The sequence below is a fragment of the Neovison vison genome, chromosome 9 (genome assembly GCF_020171115.1).
Source record: "Neovison vison isolate M4711 chromosome 9, ASM_NN_V1, whole genome shotgun sequence".
Classification (NCBI taxonomy): Eukaryota; Metazoa; Chordata; class Mammalia; order Carnivora; family Mustelidae; genus Neogale; species Neogale vison.
The window spans coordinates 33,168,418-33,189,494 of NC_058099.1; the positions used below are offsets into that span (position 1 = coordinate 33,168,418).

The 21,077-nt window shown below is 40.1% G+C and overlaps 1 protein-coding gene across 3 annotated transcripts in view; it reads right to left on the reverse strand.

The window, feature by feature from the left end:
* Positions 1-631: 631 nt before the first annotated feature.
* Positions 632-21,077, reverse strand: part of TDRD7 (tudor domain containing 7) — a 73,372-nt gene continuing 52,926 nt past the window's right edge. For all 3 annotated transcript variants that reach the window (XM_044265298.1, XM_044265296.1, XM_044265297.1), the window contains 6 exons: positions 19,427-19,513; positions 10,784-10,918; positions 8,402-8,512; positions 6,148-6,650; positions 3,860-4,020; positions 632-1,097 (listed from right to left, as the gene is read on the reverse strand). In XM_044265298.1, the coding sequence (XP_044121233.1) occupies positions 877-1,097; positions 3,860-4,020; positions 6,148-6,650; positions 8,402-8,512; positions 10,784-10,918; positions 19,427-19,513 (1,218 nt within the window). In that variant the 3' untranslated portion in view covers positions 632-876. The remainder of the gene's footprint in view (positions 1,098-3,859; positions 4,021-6,147; positions 6,651-8,401; positions 8,513-10,783; positions 10,919-19,426; positions 19,514-21,077) is intronic.

The window sequence follows — 21,077 nt, forward strand, 5'->3', positions numbered from 1 at the left end:
GCCCAATGAGGTCTGGGCACCAAGAGGGGCATACTGAAAATGTAATCGAGTAGGAAGAGTAGAGTAGGAAAATGTAATAGAAGTAGGAAGGAAGGCTTCATGGTCAGCCTGGGACGTCGGGGAGGAGACTGGCCAATAAAACCAGCGGCGGGGGCAGGGAGGGTGGCGGGGGAGAAGGAGCAGCAGGCTGAAGAAGCAGAATAAGCATGCTTTGGAGGCGAGCAAGGCCTGCTGTAGAATATAGTCCTGGGTGCACAGCCTGGAGTTCAGGAGCCAGATAAAGGGCCAGTGTGGCTGGTTAGGGACCAGAGGGCAATGAGGTTGAGTAGGGAGACTGGAAGGCATGGACTCTCTGGGCAGTGAGGTGCCACTCAAGATTTGGGGTGAGGGACAGGCTTTGAGGTTCACCTGGGCTGCTTCCCTATAGCACCACCAGCAATGCTAATGTGCTAGACATTCAAGATAGTCCTCACACGGACTGACGGTCACTTGCTTTGGGACGTACCATTACACCAGGGTTAAATCACAAATTTCTCACAGTAAAGGAACACATCATCACCCAGAAGACATGAATAGAAAGGGAAACCCTTAATTTTAAGATCATAAAGCCTAGAAATGATGAGGCAATCAGTTTTTATACTGATAAACATTTTATTCTAATATTATAGTAATAATTCAAGTGCAAGTTTCTTTGAAAAGTCAACTCTGTTAAAACAAAACTTGTTAAATATCTTTCATCAAACAGAAGCGTATTCTTTTCAATCCCCACAGCAGTCAGAGCTCTGTAGCAGAGACAAGGTTTCTTTTTTAAAAGCCTACTACATTTTGTTATTGCTAAAAAATCTGAATTAGTTGTCAACGTCTCAGAAGCAGTGATTAATTAACTTTTGAAAGCTCTACCAGATACTCTGACATAAAATCATGAATCCAGATATCTGTGTCTGGCAACGATGTGTCCACTAAATAGACCACTACTTTCCGGTCCCAAGGGTTAGCATTTTCTATAACTGTCTGCACCAATGCCACCAGAGGTTTCTTCTCCACATGATTTCGAAATACCATCGAAGCCTCCTCAGACCACTGGTTGCACTTCACCCCTAGGAGAAAGACAGGGAGTACAAGGATCAGTGAGGGGTTGGAGGAGCCTTTCTTTTATCCATAATAATGGAAAACTATTCAGTCAATTCTAAGGTAGCTGGAACATACCAGGTTAGACATGCCTAATTAAAAAAAAAAACCAACCCCAGTTGTTCAACAATCTTAGAACAGTCCACTTATAATAGTTTCCCTATTCCGAATGGGGTTACTTCTGTAAACCTTTACCTACAGACAAAATTTTCAGTAAGATTTATTGCTGTGTTATGAAATGAAGTTATAATAACTAGTGCCCATTTCCCTATATAAAGTACATGTAGATTTAAACTGATAATGGGGATAACCAAGGGGAATAAAAGATCAATAATATCTCTAACATTGTGTGTCAGCTACATTCAACTAAAATAGAGTATCAGTGATCTCAATGACATGTCTCTTATTTACAGACTTTTTTCCTGATGAACCAGATATGGAGAAGGAGGAGGATGAGGAAGAGAATTCATATACTTAGCGTTTACTGATTTTTCAAAATTATATACAATATCATGACAAAAGCACTGGATTGAAAGTCTGGAGACCCCGTTTACCATTTTCAGCTCTTCCTTCCTCTATTGCATGGTATGATCTTGGGCAAATCAACTGGCCTCTCAGGCTTCAGTCTATTTATAATAAAATAAACTGACTGGACCAGATTAACTGTAAACCCCAATGTATTTCTAAGTCACTATGACTTTTAAGCTTGAGGGCTCAAGTTAGAGAATTCTAAATTAGAATTCTAAATTAGGTTTTAAAACAGAATTGAGATAATGTGTATTTTTTCAAAAAATATTAGTAAACTAACATGAATTAAGTCCACATATACTAGATTACAGAAACTGTAAATGATGTCCCATAGTGATGAAGGCCTGGGGGTTTCACACATAATTTGCCCGACCTGCCATCCACGTAGTGAGTGGGCTGTGTTCTCTGAGAGCAGGAGAAGCCCAAAGCAGCCACCAAGCTGTTGCTTCCTGACCCAGTTAATAGTGATAGTACCAGTACGGAACCGTCCTCGTGTGGGGGAGAAGTAGATAAAGTGGAGGGGCTGGCAGAGGCCTTGGCACATAGTAAGTGCGGGGGATGGTCAGCCACAGTGCTGGCTATGGGGATGATGGTGCCACACACCTGTTCCACACAGTGACACCCTCTCTAGACGATCTGTCGTGCTTAACGACACGTTAGCAAAACCTGAACATTCAAAACTCAAAATAAAAAAAATGTGATCATTAAATCTGAAGACGCCCTTTAGAGATCTGAATTCCAAGCAGTCCGGTGCTAGCCACACTCACCTGCAAATGCCATTTTTGGTTCATATCTAACTACCATGGGCATTTCCTCTGAAGTCTAGCAGGAAGGAGACACAAAGAAACCAAAAAAATCCTTCAAAATAACACTATATATATAGATATCAATAGCTCTTAATAAAAGCTGGTCAAAAATTACAAGAAAAAAATCTAGATACATAATTTCTTTCATTTCCAAGATCAAATCACTTCTGTGCTAAGTGTACGGGAGGAGCCAGGGGAAGGAATCAGGGTGGCACGTATGGTCAAACCTCCAGTTTCCTAGCACAGCAGGATGCAAGGAGCCCCAGATGGCTGGCAGTCTGCATCCTCAGCCCTCTGGCTCCATATTCTCTGCTAATGCTGACGGGCCCTGGGGTAAGTGCCATGGAACCGTGCACGCTCCCCACTGGCGGAATACATACAGCCAGCTGCCAGCATCTGCTGGCAAAGAAACCTAACTGGACAGGTTTACTTAGGTACCTAAATAAGTACCCCTGTACACCCACCAGCTTACATTCTCAGATGTTTTTTTATTTTTTAAAGATTTATTTGAGAGAGAGAGCATGTATGAGCAGGTCAGGGAGGGACAGAAGGGGAGACTCAAGCAGACTCCCCAAGGCGGGTCTTGATTTTAGGACCCATGACATCATGACCTGTCGATATCACTGGTTGGATGCTCAACCGACTAAGCCACCCATGCACCCCAACAGCCTCAGATTTTAATGATAATAGTGTGGGCCTTGTAAATGTGGTGAAATCACATACTTGCATGCTGTTAATTGCAATGCAACTGGAAACTCACCTGGCCATAATGAGGGTCATAATCTATGACCTAGGAATATTTTCTAATTGTAGAAACCTACTATGTATTTTTATTATTATAATTCATACAGTGTCATGACATATTAATTGAGCAGTGTGCTCCTTCTTTTGGTTACTGAGGTTGTTTCACTGTGTTTGTGTTTGTTTTGGCCAGTGCACACAGCTGCAGGTGTCTTCATAATATTACACTAAGTATAAACGACCTAAAGTCTTAACAAAAGGAAAATATTAATTAGAATCTTTAGCAGCTATTAAACATCATCAAGACTGTCAAACAAACACACAAGAAGTAGTTAGGACCCCCAAAAAATGCTGAAAAAGAAGAAAGCAGCATGCAAGACCGTCCCCATGCTAAGGTGACAGCTTTAGGAATACACCCTATGCCAGACCACAGACAGAAAGGAACATGGGAAAATAGAAGCAGCAGATATAGTAGGAGGGCATGACGGGTGAGAGATGATTAAAAGTTGCTCCCAGTAGGGCCAGGAAGTTGTTTGCCAAAGGATAAAAGAAAAGTTACCTCAATAGGGCCAGTGACTGTGTGCTCCCTAAGTGCCCAGGACAAAATGACACAATATGCCATGCGGTGATACAAGTTCAAATTCCGCAGAAATTACCTGCAAGTTGAGCTGTGACAGCTTGAAAGGGCAGCTTCCGGAACATGTCCACCAGGGGCTGCACCTTCCTTATGTTGACGAGTTCGTGCTTGCCATAGTCCAGCTCATACACAGACACCAACCCGTTGGTCAGGATTCCTTTTAAAAGCACCCGGTGCCACCTAGATGTGCATTGGATTTAAAAGGAAAGAAAAATATGCAAAGTTGACATCTGCTTTATGGATAACAATGTATGATAAAAAGAAATAGGAATGTAAATGACGTTTATTGAAATATGGAACTGTACTGTCACTGAAGTTTTAAAAGAGAATGCTTCTTCTTACCCTAAAGGTTACCATTCTCTGCTTTGCCATCAGCTCATTTGATGGAGTCTGTTCACTCAACCCCTGTTTACAAGCCTTGTGGTGCTAGTGCAGGAACCAAACACTGAAACCAGTGTCTATCACTAAACAGACTCAAACAGATGGAGGCTGACTGGGACAAGGCAAGGAGATCCCTTCACTCTGACAGGGGCACAGAGGCAGCCACAGATCTGAGATAAGAGATATGTGTGGTAGATGGGCAGAGGGAGGCAAGCAGAACCAGGCCAGGCTGAAGACAGTCATGAGAAGAAAAGGCACAGAAGATTCTACAGGGCATGGCAACTGGGAGTGGGGCAAACACCACAGCAGAGCAAGGAGGAATGGGTGAAGGAAGACGAAATCAGACCCAGGGGAGAGTGTGGGAAGAGATTACAAACCATTCTGAATGCAAAGGTGACAATTTTAGTCATGCCAGGTGAGGACACTGGGAAACAAAATAAAACAAAACAGGAAGTCCAACCCATTGCCTGGAATAAAGAACCTGGAAAGGATAGGAGAGTATGAGGGAAGAAGAACATGCTTTCAGATCTGGAGTTCGAGGTGCCAGAAAGAAATTCATATGAATGCATTTTTTCTCCTCTGGGCCTACACTCATCACCATTACAATTAGAAAAGCTTAGACTTCAAAGTTAAAATACGAAAGGCCTGCAATCTTGATTCCATGATTGGGGACTATTAGTACACTAAGGAAAGGAGGATGGGTTGTAACATCTGAAAGGTAAGCGTCCAAAGGTAACGTCCACGTGCCTGCGTGGTGTGAATTGGGGCCCACTTTGGATGGCAGGCCTAGCCACCCTCTAAAACAGGTTCCTTAGCTATAAGCCCCGAGCCCAGTGCAACAGCTGGGCTGGGGCTGGCCAGACTGGACTGATTCTCAGCACCCTGGTGGAGAATGGGTCCAGGAAACCCCCAGAGCTGCTTTAGGGTGAACTCTAGTAAGAAAGCTACAACGAGGCCAATTTGGGGAACTAGTGACTGAGGGCTTTGGGTGGAAACTCCAGAAACCTTCAGATAAGCCCACAGTGCAGCAAGCAATAATCCATGAGTCACAGAGACAACAGGAACACAAAAAGGTATAATTATAAGTATATGAATTTGGGGACCAACAGACTTGAATAAAAGAATAAAGTAAGTAAATTATGATTTCTCTATATGGTGGACTAGGACTCAGCCATTAAACATGTTTATGAAGAAATCTTATCACATGGAAAAATGTTCCCAAGATTTTGTGAAGTGATAAGTGGAGGGGTGGAATTATATATAATAATACTATACCAATTGTATGAATGGGTATAGAAAAGAACTAGAAGAAATACGTAAGCAGTTGAACAAAGTTGAACAAAAGTTATGCCTGATTTTCTTATACTATTTTGCATTTTCTAAATTTTCTACAATAAGCATTTAGTTTTTAAAATTTAAAAGTCATTCACTTAAAAAAGTTATTTTCTGAATAAACCGTATTTTATCTAATAGAAAAGGAGAAAAAACATTTAAACCTGCATTTTAGATATAATTAGGCTTTAATAGGAATTTAACATACGGTCATTAGATTTTTAGATAAATGACATCATTTCAACTATTAAAAATGGCATAATGGGGCGCCTGGGTGGCTCAGTGGGTTAAAGCCTCTGCCTTTGGCTCGGTTCATGATCCCGGGGTCCTGGGATCGAGCCCCACACCGGACTCTCTGCTCAGCAGGGAGCCTGCTTCCTCCTCTCTCTCTGCCTGCCTCTCTGCCTACTTGTGATCTCTGTCTGTCAAATAAATAATAAAATCTGTTTTAAAAATGGCATAATGCATTAGTCTCATTTCACATTCAAAATTCCCATCTGTGCAGTTCAAACTCCCCCTGCAGGGATTAAGGACTCTTGGTATCACTCTACACATTTTTTTTAGTAGAATAAAATGCTTTGTCCAAGGACCTACTTATTTTCCACTTTTGCAGCGTACACTTGGTCTTTCTCCACGGCTATGTGGCGCTCCTCAGACACGCTGTAGTACAGAATCATCTCTTCCATCAGAACTTCCAGCTTGTGTATCTCCTGCCAGGGCTGGATGACAAAGTAGCCAGGGTGACAGGCCACAGGCACGTACACATCCATGTGCTCCCCTGGCTTTGACAGGTGGACGGGAGGTGGCAGTTCCTCTGTGGAGAAGGAGCTGCTGTGGTCTACCACGGACTTCTTGATGGCATCTGTGAGGCTCTTTCTGAAATTCTCTCCAGTGCTGCCGGGAATGGGGGTGCCACCACTTTTGCTGTTGGGAGAGCTAGCTCCACTGGATACGGCACTCAGAAACACATCCTTCTGATGCTTCCACAAGTCTGCATTTGTGATCTGGCGATTGATGCTGCGGTGAGGATCGGGGAAGTTCTTGGGGGTAAATAAATAAATATGTGCGATGCCTCTGGTTTCGTCCACTTTTGTGACCTTTGGAAAACACAGAAGACATTTCTACAAATCTACTGAATTCCAAGAGGCAGTTATAATATTAACCTTGAGTATTAAAACAATTTTTCAAGAAGCCCCAGCTTGCTAAAATTCATTTTACTGAAGGTAAGAGAAATGATCTGTGATGGCTATAGTAGTGGACAGGCACTTAGTCTAGACAGGCGAAGAGTCTAGATGCCGGCAGCTGGCTTACAGAAATGAAAACTTTATTAACCTCTAAAAACTGAGGATCTCTTGTAACCCACCAGAGGTCATTATCACTGAGATAGAGTCTACATATCATGATAAAAAGCTTTTTTAATTAATGACATTTAAAAACACTCAAAGTAAAAAGAACAGTGTGATGAACCCTCATGTGCTCATGTCCCAATTTTAACAATAGAAACTGGTCACAAGAATGACAAGATGTTCCATGTGCATTCCACCCAGGCTGTTGTACCCTTAGACTGGGAAGCAAGGGATGAAGCTTTGACATTCACTGTACTGTTGGGGACCTCTGGTCCAAAGGCCTTGTTTGGTCCTAATATCTGCCCCCAGTTACATGGGAGGAAGGGAATCTAGGGAGAAAAAGAGGAAACAAACTACACAGTTTTGTCCAGGAGACCTTTGTCTCATCGACTGACAACTGGGGTTATACAGCTGTACGTCCCATGGTCTGAGTGCCCGGCTCCTCTGGTATACCCTGGGAATGACAAAAATAAGATGCTTCCAGCCACACTGATCTCTTACCAAATAGGGCTGGGACTAAAAGACAGGAACAGAGGCTTGAGACAGAGAGATAAGGCAATCCATCTATAGTAATTTACTTAAAAAATATTTCTCCTAGCAAAATGAATCTATTTAAATTAATTAGCACTTCAAAGTACTACAAATGAATGCCTGCTAATTTATTTTGATACTTATGATACAGAAGTGCCATTTCAAAAATCAACCATTAAAAAACATTTTTATTGAGTACCCAACACTCTGGCTTTAAGTTCTTAAACCAGAGATGAGAATGCAATATTCCTTATCATGTGGCAATTGAGGGATATAAAATGGTAATTAAGTGTATTATTGTATAAACATAAGAAAATCCACGTGAGCTAGAATAATTTAGAGATTTTTCATGAAGATATTTCTCAATGACAATTCACGGTTAAATGCTTATATAAAATAACATTGCTTTCATTAGTTAAAACAGAGAAATACCTTACATTTCTATTCTTGGAAATGAAAGCAATGTTTTTGATACAGAGGTGCAAAAATACAGAGAGAGAAATAGGAGCTCGTGAAATAAAGCAGTTTAAGAAAACTTTAAAAAGCAGAAGCAGAATTATAAGCAAATGATTTGCTTATAAGCCATTCTACTCTAGGAAAAAAAAAAGACATAGAAGACTATTTAAATGATCTTTAGAAACATTTATCAAGAGAAAGATGGTCCCTCTGTTGGGAACTTAATTCTTTGGAACTTAATTCATGGAGAAAAATAGGAGCACAGAACTATCTCTGCTACCTTATTAATAGTGGAAAAATTATATGAAGGGCTTGAAAGTAATATTGGAGAATAGGATAAATTCTTAAAAATCAAATCCTGAAATATCTTATCACACGTGTAACCAATCTCTTAACTATGACAGGGTATCAGATCTGAAAGCATTAGCTTATGGTAAGATAAAATTCTCTCACAGAAAACCAGATGAGCCCTTCTGGCTGACAGCTCCCTTTCCAAATGTATCAAGAGAACTAACCTTAATGCTACAGTCCGAGCAATTCAAAACAGAATCTCTCAGCCAAAGCACAGCATCTGGTGTCCACATGCCAATAGACTGTGGAAGATCTGCTAGACAGCACTTGATAGCCTGGAAAGAAAACATGATGGAAGAGCAAACACACCATCTTAAAATAGGTACTGATCAGCAACGCCCATGTTATTTTCCTGTAAATCGCAATAGCGATAGCCACTGATGACGATCGCACTCTTGGGGTAGAGTGTCTGCTATGTTCCTGGCTCTGCTTGTTTGTCCTCTGCTGTCTTTACTCCTGTTATGAGCCACGGCTCACACCAGGCACTTCACATACTTATCTTATGATACTTCTGCTTATGGGCCAATGTTGTGAACCCGTTTTACAGATGGTGAAATGGAATCAAAGAGCCTAACTCGCATCGGATCACAAAGTTGTGAAGACAGGTTTGGAACTTACATTTAAGTCTTCCCTCTAAGTGCAACTGAAAAAATGAAGTGTCATTTGGATGAAATGACCCTAGTTGCAAAAATCATTTCAGAGGCCGACATGCTTCATTCAGCAGTTCCCGAGTACCTGTCGGTGCCAGACATTTGTGGTCACCTTTGGAAGGAGTTGTAATGAGAGTTAAGGAGGGTAAGAAAGACTGAAATTCATAGATACCTAGATGCTTCACTTTCCTCAATGCCTTTTATGTCCCACCATCACAGCCAACTTCAGTAGAATGGCTGCAGCAGGGAGTAAAAGGTGACTCTAGGGACTCATGGAAGCCTTGAATTGTTTGAGGCAATTATGTGATAGGAAGAAACCTATTTTCAGGATTCCTGGATTCCTTCTTTCTTCTTCTTTGGGGGCTCCAGGTCTCTCACTGTGCCCCCGGATGAGGTATTTTTCTTCATGGGGAGGAGGTCACTTAGAGCAGAGAGAGCAGGCTCTTCCTGCCTGCAGGGGCCAGGTGGCAATGAGGGAGCAAGACAGACTAGATGCGGCCAGCACGCTGGTGAGCAGGGGCCCTACGAAGCACAATGCCACTTCCCAAGCCCCCGCAGAGCACTGTCCCATTGAGGAGAGTGCTCGATATAGTCACATTTTTCAAGTTTGTCAGGAGAAGGTGGAAGTCAGGATTTTTGTGTGAAATTTTCTGAGTTTTAAATCTTGTTAACCAATTCACAGTTTCAAACACTGTAACAGCCAACAGTCCAAACCCAATATTTATGGGTCAGCTTGGGCCTACAGGCCATCAGTTTGCTATTCTGACTTAGACCTCTTGGGGAGATGTTGTCAGCCAGAGGCTTGGCCCAGCTGGCTCTTCAGATTCCCCCAACTTTGTATCTATGAGATAACAAATCTAGACAGGATTTATAGGGGGAAAAAATGGAGTGGCTTTTAACACTGTAGCACAAAGAAAGTACAATTATGTGGCCTTCTGACAATCAGAGGCAGAAGGATGGATGATCTTTCCCTTCCAGCTGGGGAGCCTTTTCCAGGTAAGGCTGGCCGTGGGTGGATGTTCTAACAAGGAGAACCAAGTGAAAGTGGCATTTAACGATTTTCAGTATTGTGGCTGAGCAACAATAAATGTAAAAGTGATTTTGAAAATTGGCTTGAACACAAGCTCAAAAGCTTTTCTGTACTAGTCATTTTAGAACAGGCAGTGGTGACAGGAGTGAGAGAAGGTACAAAAGCCATGCGAATTATGGTCAAGCACCTTTTACTCACTGAATTTTGATGGTATAAAATATCTTCTGGCAAATATAAGTCAAGTGGCCTTTTGAAATGATAGGTTGTTGAATGATTTTATTTTAAAAAAAAAACCTACTGTTTTCTGTACAAAAACCTCTATTTCTCCTAAAGGCAGGAAATAGTTTTTAACAATTTTAATTCAAAATAATGCAAAAATTCTAATTATCTGAATTTTTATTAATGGAGGAAGATTAGGCAGATATTAATCTTTTTACTTAAATCTATGGGGGGAAAACTCATATAAGAAAATGGTTGAATGTAAACAGGTTTCTTAAGAGAATGGCCGCTTAATTAAACTAAGAACTCTAGGAGTAGAATTTTCTTATAAGATCCTGAAGCTGTATAGAAGTCAGCACTGGCATCTAATTATTAAAATGGAATCTCTAACTGGACAACTTAGCCTAATGATACAACATAATTGAAAAAAAACACTTATCAAACAATATTCTGTAAGTTTGACTGCTCTTCTTGTCTAAGACAGTCAAATTTTATGTCTGAAAACCAGTGAACAACCATTTCTATTGTTCTTATAAACTTGGGCTTCACTCATTATCAAGATCAAAACTGAGGGGGTACCTCACAACATGATTACAAATATAGCCAGATCTCTTTCAGCAAATCCCCCAGCTTGTAACATACAATACCTGAGGTGGTATCACAATTATTTCTTGTAGAAATCGGGGGGGGATTTCCCTGAGTTCGGACACTTTCACAGATGTCACAGTGCCAGAGTCCAGGAACTGAACATCAAGGGCCCGGCTGCTGTGAACGTTCGTGATCTGCAGTGAGACAGATGTTGGTTAATTTATAAGCATACTCAAAAGGTCAAGACACGTCTATGCCATTACATTTGTATAACTCTAAAATGCACATAAGAAGGAACAAAGAAAGTATTAATTTTCTTATTTTTTCATTTTAAATTGAAATTCAACTAGGTAACATATAATGTATTATGGGTTTCAGAGGTAGAGGTCAGTGATCCATCAGTCTTATAATATCCAATGTTCACTACATCACATGCTCTCCTTAATGGCTATTACCCAGAGATAGAGGATCAAGATGGTGTAGGACTAGGAGACCTAAATTTCGTCTGGTCCCAGGAATTCAGCTAATCATACTTATCAAATCATTCTGAACACCTACAAACTCAACAGGAGATTGAAGAGAAGAAGCAACTCTGTGAACAGAAAAGTGACCACTTTCTGGAAAGTAAGACATGCAGAGAAATTAATCCAAGATGATATATGGGAGGATAGACTGCAGGGGGAGGGGCCAGCTGCCAGCAAGTGAGAGCGCAGCAGAGCACAAAAGCAAAACTTTAGAGTCTGCTCCATGGAGGGACATTGCTCCAGTGGCTAAGTAGGGGGTGGAGTCTTCACTGGGTCTGTGTGGTCTCAGGACCCTTGGGTGTCTCAGAAAGATCAGGATTGTCAAGAGTGTGGCAGAGCTCCCAGGTATTGAAGTGGGGAAACCGACTACAGAGACGGAGCTGAGGAGTGAGCTCTCAGCTTGAAGTTGCCATAAATCATGATCAGAGGCACAGTTGGGCCACTACTTTTCAAACAGGGACCCCATATGTGGCAGATCTGGGGAGAGTGCCCCTACTTCCTCCTCTGGGAGGAGTGGCACAGGAGCATGCTGCAGGAATCTGCTGGGTTTGGAGATTCAGCATGAGTCAGAGATAGAAACGCTTGGTCACAGGCTGGGTGAGCACGGAGTGCAGGTGGAGACCAGGGAAACAGGCATGATTGATGTCTTTCTCTTTCTCATTGAAGGGGGGACCCCGAGCTCTTGGCAACTCTGGGCCAGAGATTGGGAGGTCACCATCTTCATTCCTGTCCTCCAAAGCGGTAAGGAAAGCATTCAGGGAACAAACCCTACTGAGAGCAAACCCAAGCAGATTACTTTGCCCAGCCCCTGGCAAGGGCGGTACAATTCTGCCTTGGGCAAAGACATTTAAGAATCACTGCAACAGGCTCCTCCCCCAGAAGATAAGCAAGAACATCCAGCCAAGACCAAGTTCACTGATCGAGAACTGTGGAACTCCAGAGCTCAAGGAAAGCAACACATAGAAATCATGGATTTTTTCCCCCATGATTCTTTAGTCTTTCAAAGTTAAATGTTTTAAATTTTAGTAATTTTTTCTTATTCTATTTTCCTCTTTCCTATTTTAACCAATTTAACCATTTAATCTTATCAATAACTTTTTAAAAATCTTTCTTAATTTTCATTTTTATAGTCATATTCTATCCCTTCATTGTATTTAAACTTATTTTTTGTATATGTGTAAGTTTCTCTTTCATTGAAATTTTGGGACACAGTTTCTTCCAACAGACCAAAATATACCCTAAATCTAGCATATGGCTTTGTTCTAGTCTCCAGCCTGATCACATTCTTTCCCTTTTTTTCCCCCAATGAACTGCTTATCTTATCAATTCCTTTTTAAAAATCTTGTTAAATTTTCATCTTTACAGTCATATTCCATTTCTTCCTCATGTTTACCCATATATAGATAGATAGATATGTATAACATATATCTATACAAATATAGGTATATGTTTTTCTTTCTTTAAGATTTTGGGAGGTAGTCTTTTCTAATAGACCAAAATATACCCAAAATCAAGTGTATGGCTCTGTTCTATTGACCAGCCTAATCATTTATATATATATTTTTCCCTTTCTTCTCCCTCCAATTTTGGGTCTCTTCTGATTTGGTCAGTGTACATTTTTCTGGGATCGTTGTTACCCTTTTAGCATTTTGTTCTCCCATTCATCTATTCTTCTCTGGACAAAATGACAAGGCAGAGAAACTCACCTCAAAAAAAGAACAAGAGGCAGTACTGACTGCTAGGGATCTAATCAATACAGACATTAGTAAGATGTCAGAGCTAGAGTTAAAAATGATGATTACAATGATGTTAGCTGGGCTTGAAAAAAGCATGGAAGATACCATGCCGGTTTCCCTTTCTAGAGAAATAAAATCCATTTCTGGAGAAAAAAAAGAACTAAAATCTAACCAAGTTGAAATCAAAAAAGCTATTAATGAGGTGCAATAAAAAATGGAGGCTCTTACTGCCAGGATAAATGAGGCAGAAAGAGAGAATTAGTGATATAGAAGCCCAAATGATGGAGAATCAAGATGCTGAGAAAAGGAGAGATAAACAACTACTGGATCACAAGGGGAGAATTCGAGAGATAAGTGATACCATAAGACAAAACAGTATTAGAATAATTGGGATCCCAGGAGAAGAAGAAAGAGAGAGGGGGGAAGAAGGTATATTGGAGAAAATTATAGCAGAGAATTTCCCTAATTGGGCAAAGGGAACAAGCATTAAAATCCAGGAAGCACACAGAACCTCTCACAAAATCAATAAAAATAGGTCAACATCTTATCATCTAATAGTATAACTTACAAGTCTCAGAGACAAAGAGAAAATCCTGAAAGCAGCTCAGGACAGGAGGTCTATAACCTACAACAGTAGAAATATTAGATTGGCAGACCTATCCACAGAGACCTGGTAGGGCAGAAAGGACTGACATGACATATGTATAGCACTAAACAAGAAAAATATGCAGCCAAGAATCCTATATCCAGCTAGGCTGTCATTGAAAATAGAAGGAGAAATGAAAAGCTTCCAGGACAAACAAAAGCAAAAGAATTTGCAAACACCAAACCAGCCCTACAGGAAATATTTAAAGGGGTCCTATAAGCAAAGAGAGAGCCTAAAAGTAACAGACCAGAAAGGAACAGAGACAATATACTGTAACAGTCACCTTACAGGCAATATAATGGCACTAAATTCATATCTTTCAATAGTTACTCTGAATGCAAATGGGCTAAATGCCCCAATCAAAAGACACAGGGTATCAGAATGGATTTTTTAAAAGAGCCATTGATATGATATCTACAAGAAAATCATTTTAGACCCAAAGGCACCTCCAGATTTAAAGTGAGGGGGTGGAAAAAAATATACCATGCTAATGGACATCAAAAGAAAGCTGGGGTGGCAATCCTTATATCAGATAAATTAGATTTTAAGCCAAAGACTATAATAAAAGATGAATAAGGATACTATATGATACTTAAAGGGTCTGTCCAACAAGAAGATCTAAAAATTTTAAATATCTATGCCCCTAACATGGGAGCAGCCACTTATATAAACCAATTAATAACAAAATCAAAGAAACACATCGACAATAATACAGTAATAGTGGGAGACTTTAACACCCCCTCACTAAAATGGACAGATCATCTAAGCAAAAATCAACAAGGAAATAAAGGCTTTAAATGACACACTGGACCAGATGGACAGCACAGATATATTCAGAACATTCCATCCCAAAGCAACAGAACACACATTCTTCTCTAGTGCCCATGGAACATTCTCCAGAACAGATCACATCCTGGGTCACAAATCAGGTCTCAACTGGTACCAAAAGATTGGGATAATTTCCTGCATATTTTTAGACCACACTGCTTTGAAACTTGAACTCAATCACAAGAGGAAAGAACTCAAATACCTGGAGGCTAAAGAGCATCCCACTAAAGCATGAATGGGACAGCCAGGAAACTAAAGAAGAATTTTTAAAAATTCATGAAAACAAATGAAAATAAAAACACAACTGTTCAAAATCTTTGGGATGCAGCAAAGGTGATTCTAAGAGGAAAGTATATAGCAATACAAGCCCTTCTCAAGAAATGAGAAAGATCTCAAATATACAACCTAACCCCACCCCTAAAGGAACTTGAGAAAGAACAGCAAATAAAGTCTAAACCCAGGAGGAGAAGAGAAATCATAAAGGTCAGAGCAGAAACCAATGAAATAGAAACCAAAAGAACAGTAGAACAGATAAATGAAACTAGGAGCTGGTTCTTTGAAAGAATTAATAAGATTGATAAGTCCCTGGCCAGACTTATCAAAAAGAAAAAAGACCCAAATTAATAAAATTATGAATGAAAGAGGAGAGATCACAACCAATACCAAAGAAATACAAACAATGAGAAGAACATATTATGAGCAATATACACCAGCAAATTTGACAATCTGGAAGAAATGAATGCATTCCTAAAGATGTATAAATTACCAAAACTGAACCAGGAAGAAACAAAACACCTAAACAGAGCCATAACCAAAAGGGAAATTAAGGAGTAATCCAAAACAAGCAACAAGAGCCCAGGGCCAGAAGGCTCCCAGGGGAATTCTACTAAACATTTAAAGAAGAATTAATACCTATTCTCCTGAAACTATTCAAAAAAATAAAAATGGAAACTTCCAAACTCATTTTATGAGGCCAGCATTACCTTGATCCCAAAACCAGACAATGACCCCATCAAAAAAGAGAATTACAGACCAATATCTGTGATGAACATTGATGCAAAAATTCTCACCAAAATACTAGCCAATAGGATCCAATAGTACATTAAAAGGATTATTCATCATGACCAAGTGGGATATATTCCTGGGCTGCAAGGTTGGGTCAACATTTGCCAATCAACTAATGGGATACAATACATTAATAAAAGAAAGAACAAGAACCATATGATCCTCTCAAAAGAGGCTGAAAAAGCATCTGACAAAGTACAGCATCCTTTCTTGATCAAAACACTTCACAGTGTAGGGAAAGAGGGTACATACCTCAGTATCATCAAAGCCATCTATGAAAAACCCACAGTGAATATCATTCTCAACAGGGAAAAACTGAGAGCTTTTCCCCTAAGGTCAGGAACATGGCAGGGCTGTCCACTATCACCACTTCTATTCACTATAGTACTAGAAGTCCTAGCCTCAGCAATCAGACAACAAAAAGAAATAAAAGACATCCAAATCAGCAAAGATGAAGCCAAACTCTCAATTTTTGCAGATGATATGCTACTTTATGCAGAAAACCGAAAATACTCCACTCCAAAACTACTAGAACTCATACAGAAATTCAGTAAAGTATTAGGATATAAAATCAATGCATAGAATTCAGTTGCATTTCTATACAGCAACAATAAGACAGAAGGAAGAGAAATTAAGGAGTCGATCCCAGATGTCCATCAACAGATGAATGGATAAAGAAGATGTCACACACACACACACACACACACACACAAATATTATGCAGCAATCAAAAAATTAAATCTTGCCATTTGTAATGACATGGATGGAACTAAAGGCTATTGTGCTAAGTGAAAAAAATTAATCAGAGAAAGACAACTACCATATGATCTCAGTGATATGAGGAATTTGAGAAAAAAGACAGAGGATCAGAGGGAAGGGGAGGGAAAAATGAAACAAGACGAAACCAGAGAGGGAGACAAACCTTAAGAGGCTCTCTGTCTCAGAAAACAAACTGAGGGTTGCTAGAAGGGAAAGGAGTGGGAGGGAGAGGGTGGCTGGGTAATGGACACTGGGGAGGGTATGTGCTATGGTGAGTGCTGTGAACTGTTTAAGACTAATGAATCACAGAATGTACCCCTGAAACAAATAATACATTATATGTCAATAAAAAAAAAGAAGGTACAGGCACTAAATAAAGCTTAGACAAGTTACAATGTCAAGAACAAATACATCATTTAAACACCAGGATCTGCTTTTCATTAATCATTCTCCCTTCCCTAACTTTCTACATATCACTAAGAGAATGAACATTTTAGTTACCTCCAAGGCAGACAATGGACAATTTGATAGGAAAACAAAAATAATACTAGATATTCATCTAAAATATCTGACATATGCCAAAAAGGTATTTTGCCAAAAAGGAAGAAACTCATGTGACACAGGAAGAAACTGAAGCTGTCAGACGCTCTACAAAATGTGGCTACTCTAGAAACAGAGCTACCCTAAGTCCCAGCAATTGCATTATTTGGTATTTATCCAAAGGATACAAACACAGGGATTTGAAAGGACATGTGCACCCCAATGTTTATAGCAGCAATGTCCACAATAGCCAAGCTATGGAAAGAGCCCAGTTGTCCATTGACAGATGGATAAAAAAGTGTGGTGTGTGTGTGTGTGTGCACGCACGTGCACACGCACGCGCGTGCGCACACACACACACACACACACACACACAGACTGGACTATTACTCGGCCATCAAAAGGATGAAAATTGTTATTTGTTACGATGTGGATGAAACTAGAGGATATTATGCTGAGTGAATTAAGTCAGTCAGAGAAAGGCAAATACCACATGATTTTACTCATATGTAGAATTTAAGAAACAAAACAAATGAACATGGGGAAAGGAAAGAAATATAAAAATAAGATGAAAATTGAGAGAAAGGCAAAACACAAGAGATGCTGAATTCTAGGAAACAAACTGAGGGTTGCTGGAGGGGAGGGAGGGTAGGTGGATGGGGTAACTGGGTGGTGGGCATGAAGGAGGGCACTTGATGTAATGAGCACAGGGTGTTATATGTAACAGATGAAACACTAAATTTTACCTCTAAAACTAATTTTTTAAAATGCTACTGCTCTTCAAAAGGCCACAAATGGCAAAGAAAGCCAGAGCACCTGCCAGGTTGGCAGAAACTAAGAAGACATACAATTAATTACAACTTGGGATTCTATAGCAGAAAGAGAACATTTGTAGAACAGTGTTGGAAAATCAGTGGAGGCTGCAGATTAGTTAATAATATTGTATCAGTGTTGATTTCCTGGTTCTGATAACGGTTATGTAAGACGTTAACAACTAGAGACAGTGGGTAAAGGACATATGAAACCTCTTTGGACTGTTTTTGCAGCTTTGCAAAAGCCTGAAACTATTTGAAAATGAAAAATTAAATAATTCAATATGTGTGCATTTCTATGTAATACCCTAAACAACACAGAGCTTTAAAATTCAAATAATGCTGTGTTCTTTTTAATGAGTAATGTTTTTGAGGTTTATAGTTAAATATGCAACTCTTGGTCATATAACCTCAGATCTCAGGCTTCTAACATCCACATTAATGACAAAAATTATTCCCAAATTGCTTCCATTAGATATGAAGAAGTTTTACTCAAATAAAGGGAAAATCAGTATAATTAAGTTATCAGAATATTACTACACAGCATCAAAAAATCAATAAATCAATGATTCTAACCTTCTTAGGGTTGGTTTGGGAATCTTATGAAAATTAGGATACTGTCCCCCCCCCAAAATACATAATACACACACCTAATTTGTATACAATTCTATAGGGTTCAGGACCTCTGCCCCCTTAAAGTAGAGGGTCTTGCACCCAGGTTAAGAACCTTTGTAACAGACAAAAAAGGAATAAAAAAATCAAACCCAAGTTTGCAATTTTAGCAATCGGACAAACTAGATATCAAAAATAGAAGGAAAGAATGAGAAAAGAAAGAAGAAAGAAAGAAAGCAACCAACCACAAAAATCCAAAACCTGCCTTTGAAAAACATAGAGAAATATATGATAAAATATAACAGACCTCTTTTCAAATTCATAACTGCGCTTGCAAGAAAATAAGAAAATTATGAGGGAGTAGAAATAGAGGAGTATGTGAACACTGAAGCCAAAGCCATCCTGGGCAGGAGGGAAGAAGGATCTGAGACCCCCCACCCCCAACAAGCCAGAACTCTCAAAGGGCTACACCCCTACCACCTCAGCGGAAGGGTGACTCTGGAGAGCAATTAGGCAATATCTCGTGAAACTGAAGACATCCGCTCTCTCCACCCAGAAACTCCATTCCTTCCTGGGTATCCTGGGAGACATGCACGGGAAGGCTCTGGGCAGTGCTGTCCATAACAAAACTTTAGAAGCCATCTAAATATCCATTGTCAGGAGAATGGAGTGATCACGTTGGTATCTTCACACATTATTGTATCAAACAGCAGTGAAAACAAATGAACGAGAGCTGCACACACCAACATGAATCTCACACATAATGAATGAAGAAGCATGATTCAGAAGAATCTATACATTCTACTATTTACATGCATTTTATAAACGTTATCTGTTAAGTTATATTTTATTAAGTTTTCCTATAAATATTCTATATACATTTCATTTCTGTATTTCTACTATCTCTATATTAGAATATTAATATGTATGTATAAACACAAATAGAGTGAAAGTATAAAGAAATGAATAGGAATGAGAAACACCTCTTTGGCTGGCAGCCCCCGCCAGGGCAGGAGTAGAAGGGGATGCAGACACGGAGCCTCAACCATACCGGGCATATTTTCTTTCTCACATGGTAATGAGTACATGGGTGCTTATTTCATTTTTTTATAAAACTTGTTTTTATATCTACAGTATTTCCTAATAAACTTTAAAAAAGAAATCAAGTGACTGCTTTTACCTCTACTCGTAACCATTTTCCTTTGCAATGGAAGAGGCAGACTTTCCCACAGAAGGGTAATGAAACGAAGTACTCAGAGGTCATGTGCTGCAAAACAGAAATGCGTGACACTTTTATTACTCTGAGCAAGGAGCAGATTGCCACACAGTTAGAAAAACATCGCCGTGGCTCAGGCCGACTGGTGAACCCGTATTTAGCCAGGCTCCCCATGAGGAGTGAGTGGTGGTGCGTGCATGAGGGTGATGGCCTGTCCTGTTTCTCAGCCATTTGCTGGTGGCCTCCTCTACTCTCCCCCTCGCACGTGGCTCATAAATGAGCGCTGTTAAAATGTCTCCAGACGTCAGTGTGCAGGTCAGTGTGATTCACCCAGGCACTGATGCCTTCATTTAAACAGGAAGAGGGAGAATGAATCTGCCAAAAACTAGAAGAGCCTGGAGGAAAGTGAGGTTGGGCTAGCCATCCAGAAGGCCTCTTCTTTTCAACTTCTAACATTTAGATTCAAAGATGAGATTTTACTTCCAAAACAAATGTTATCCACACAAATATGGCTATCAGTGCCAGTGAAATGTCAACAAGTCACAGCTGTGGACCTCTACTCCCTCCTCTTTGCTGTAGTTTGAAGCTGGGGACCTGCCTGGGACTCTCTTATTCAGGATGAATGTTTCTACTGTCCCCAAAGGCAATGTCTCCATTCAGGTTACCAGAGCACTAGAGTTTTTCACCACCATAGGTAATAAGCACATGCATTCTAGTCAGTCACTGGAGGCAGCTTCTCTGGATCTCTCAGATTTCTCCAAGATAAGACTAGCTATCTTGGAGAACTATCTCCAAGATAGACTCCAAGATAGAAACCACACTTCAGTAATGACCCTGAGATACAGCTAAGACATCTGTAATACAAGAAGAGGTAAAGCTACAGATCTAAAGATTCTGTTCTAGACTGTAGTCTGAATACAAGTTTAACTTGATTCCACAAATATTTTGGAATACCTGTTCTATGTAGATAGATTAGGTAGATCTATGTAGATAGATCTAGTACACTAGATTAGGTACTGAAGTTTGTAAGTTAATTAAGTACCCACCAGTACCTGGTCAGGCTCTGTCTCTGCCTTCAAGAAGCCTATACTCTAGTAAGGCAAACAAATACCCAACAGCTATTTGTTATGCTCCACAAATAAGTGAAACCATATGATAATTGACTCTCTCTGCTTGACTTATTTCACTCAGCATAATCTCTTCCAGTCCTGTCCATGTTGCTACAAAAGTTGGGTATTCATCCTTTCTGATGGAGGCATAATACTCCATAGTGTATATGGACCACATCTTCCTTATCCATTCATCCGTTGAAGGGCATCTTGGTTCTTTCCATAGTTTGGCGATGTGGAGCATAACAAATAGCATGGAGGACAAGGGGCGTTAGAGAGGAGTAGGGAATTTGGGTAAATTGGAAGGGGAGGTGAACCATGAGAGACTATGGACTCTGAAAAACAGTCTGAGGGGTTTGAAGTGGCGGGGGGGTGGGAGGTTGGGGTACCAGGTGGTGGGTATTATAGAGGGCACGGCTTGCATGGAGCACTGGGTGTGGTGAAAAAATAATAATTACTGTTTTTCTGAAAATAAATAAATTGGGGAAAAAAAATACCTAACAGCT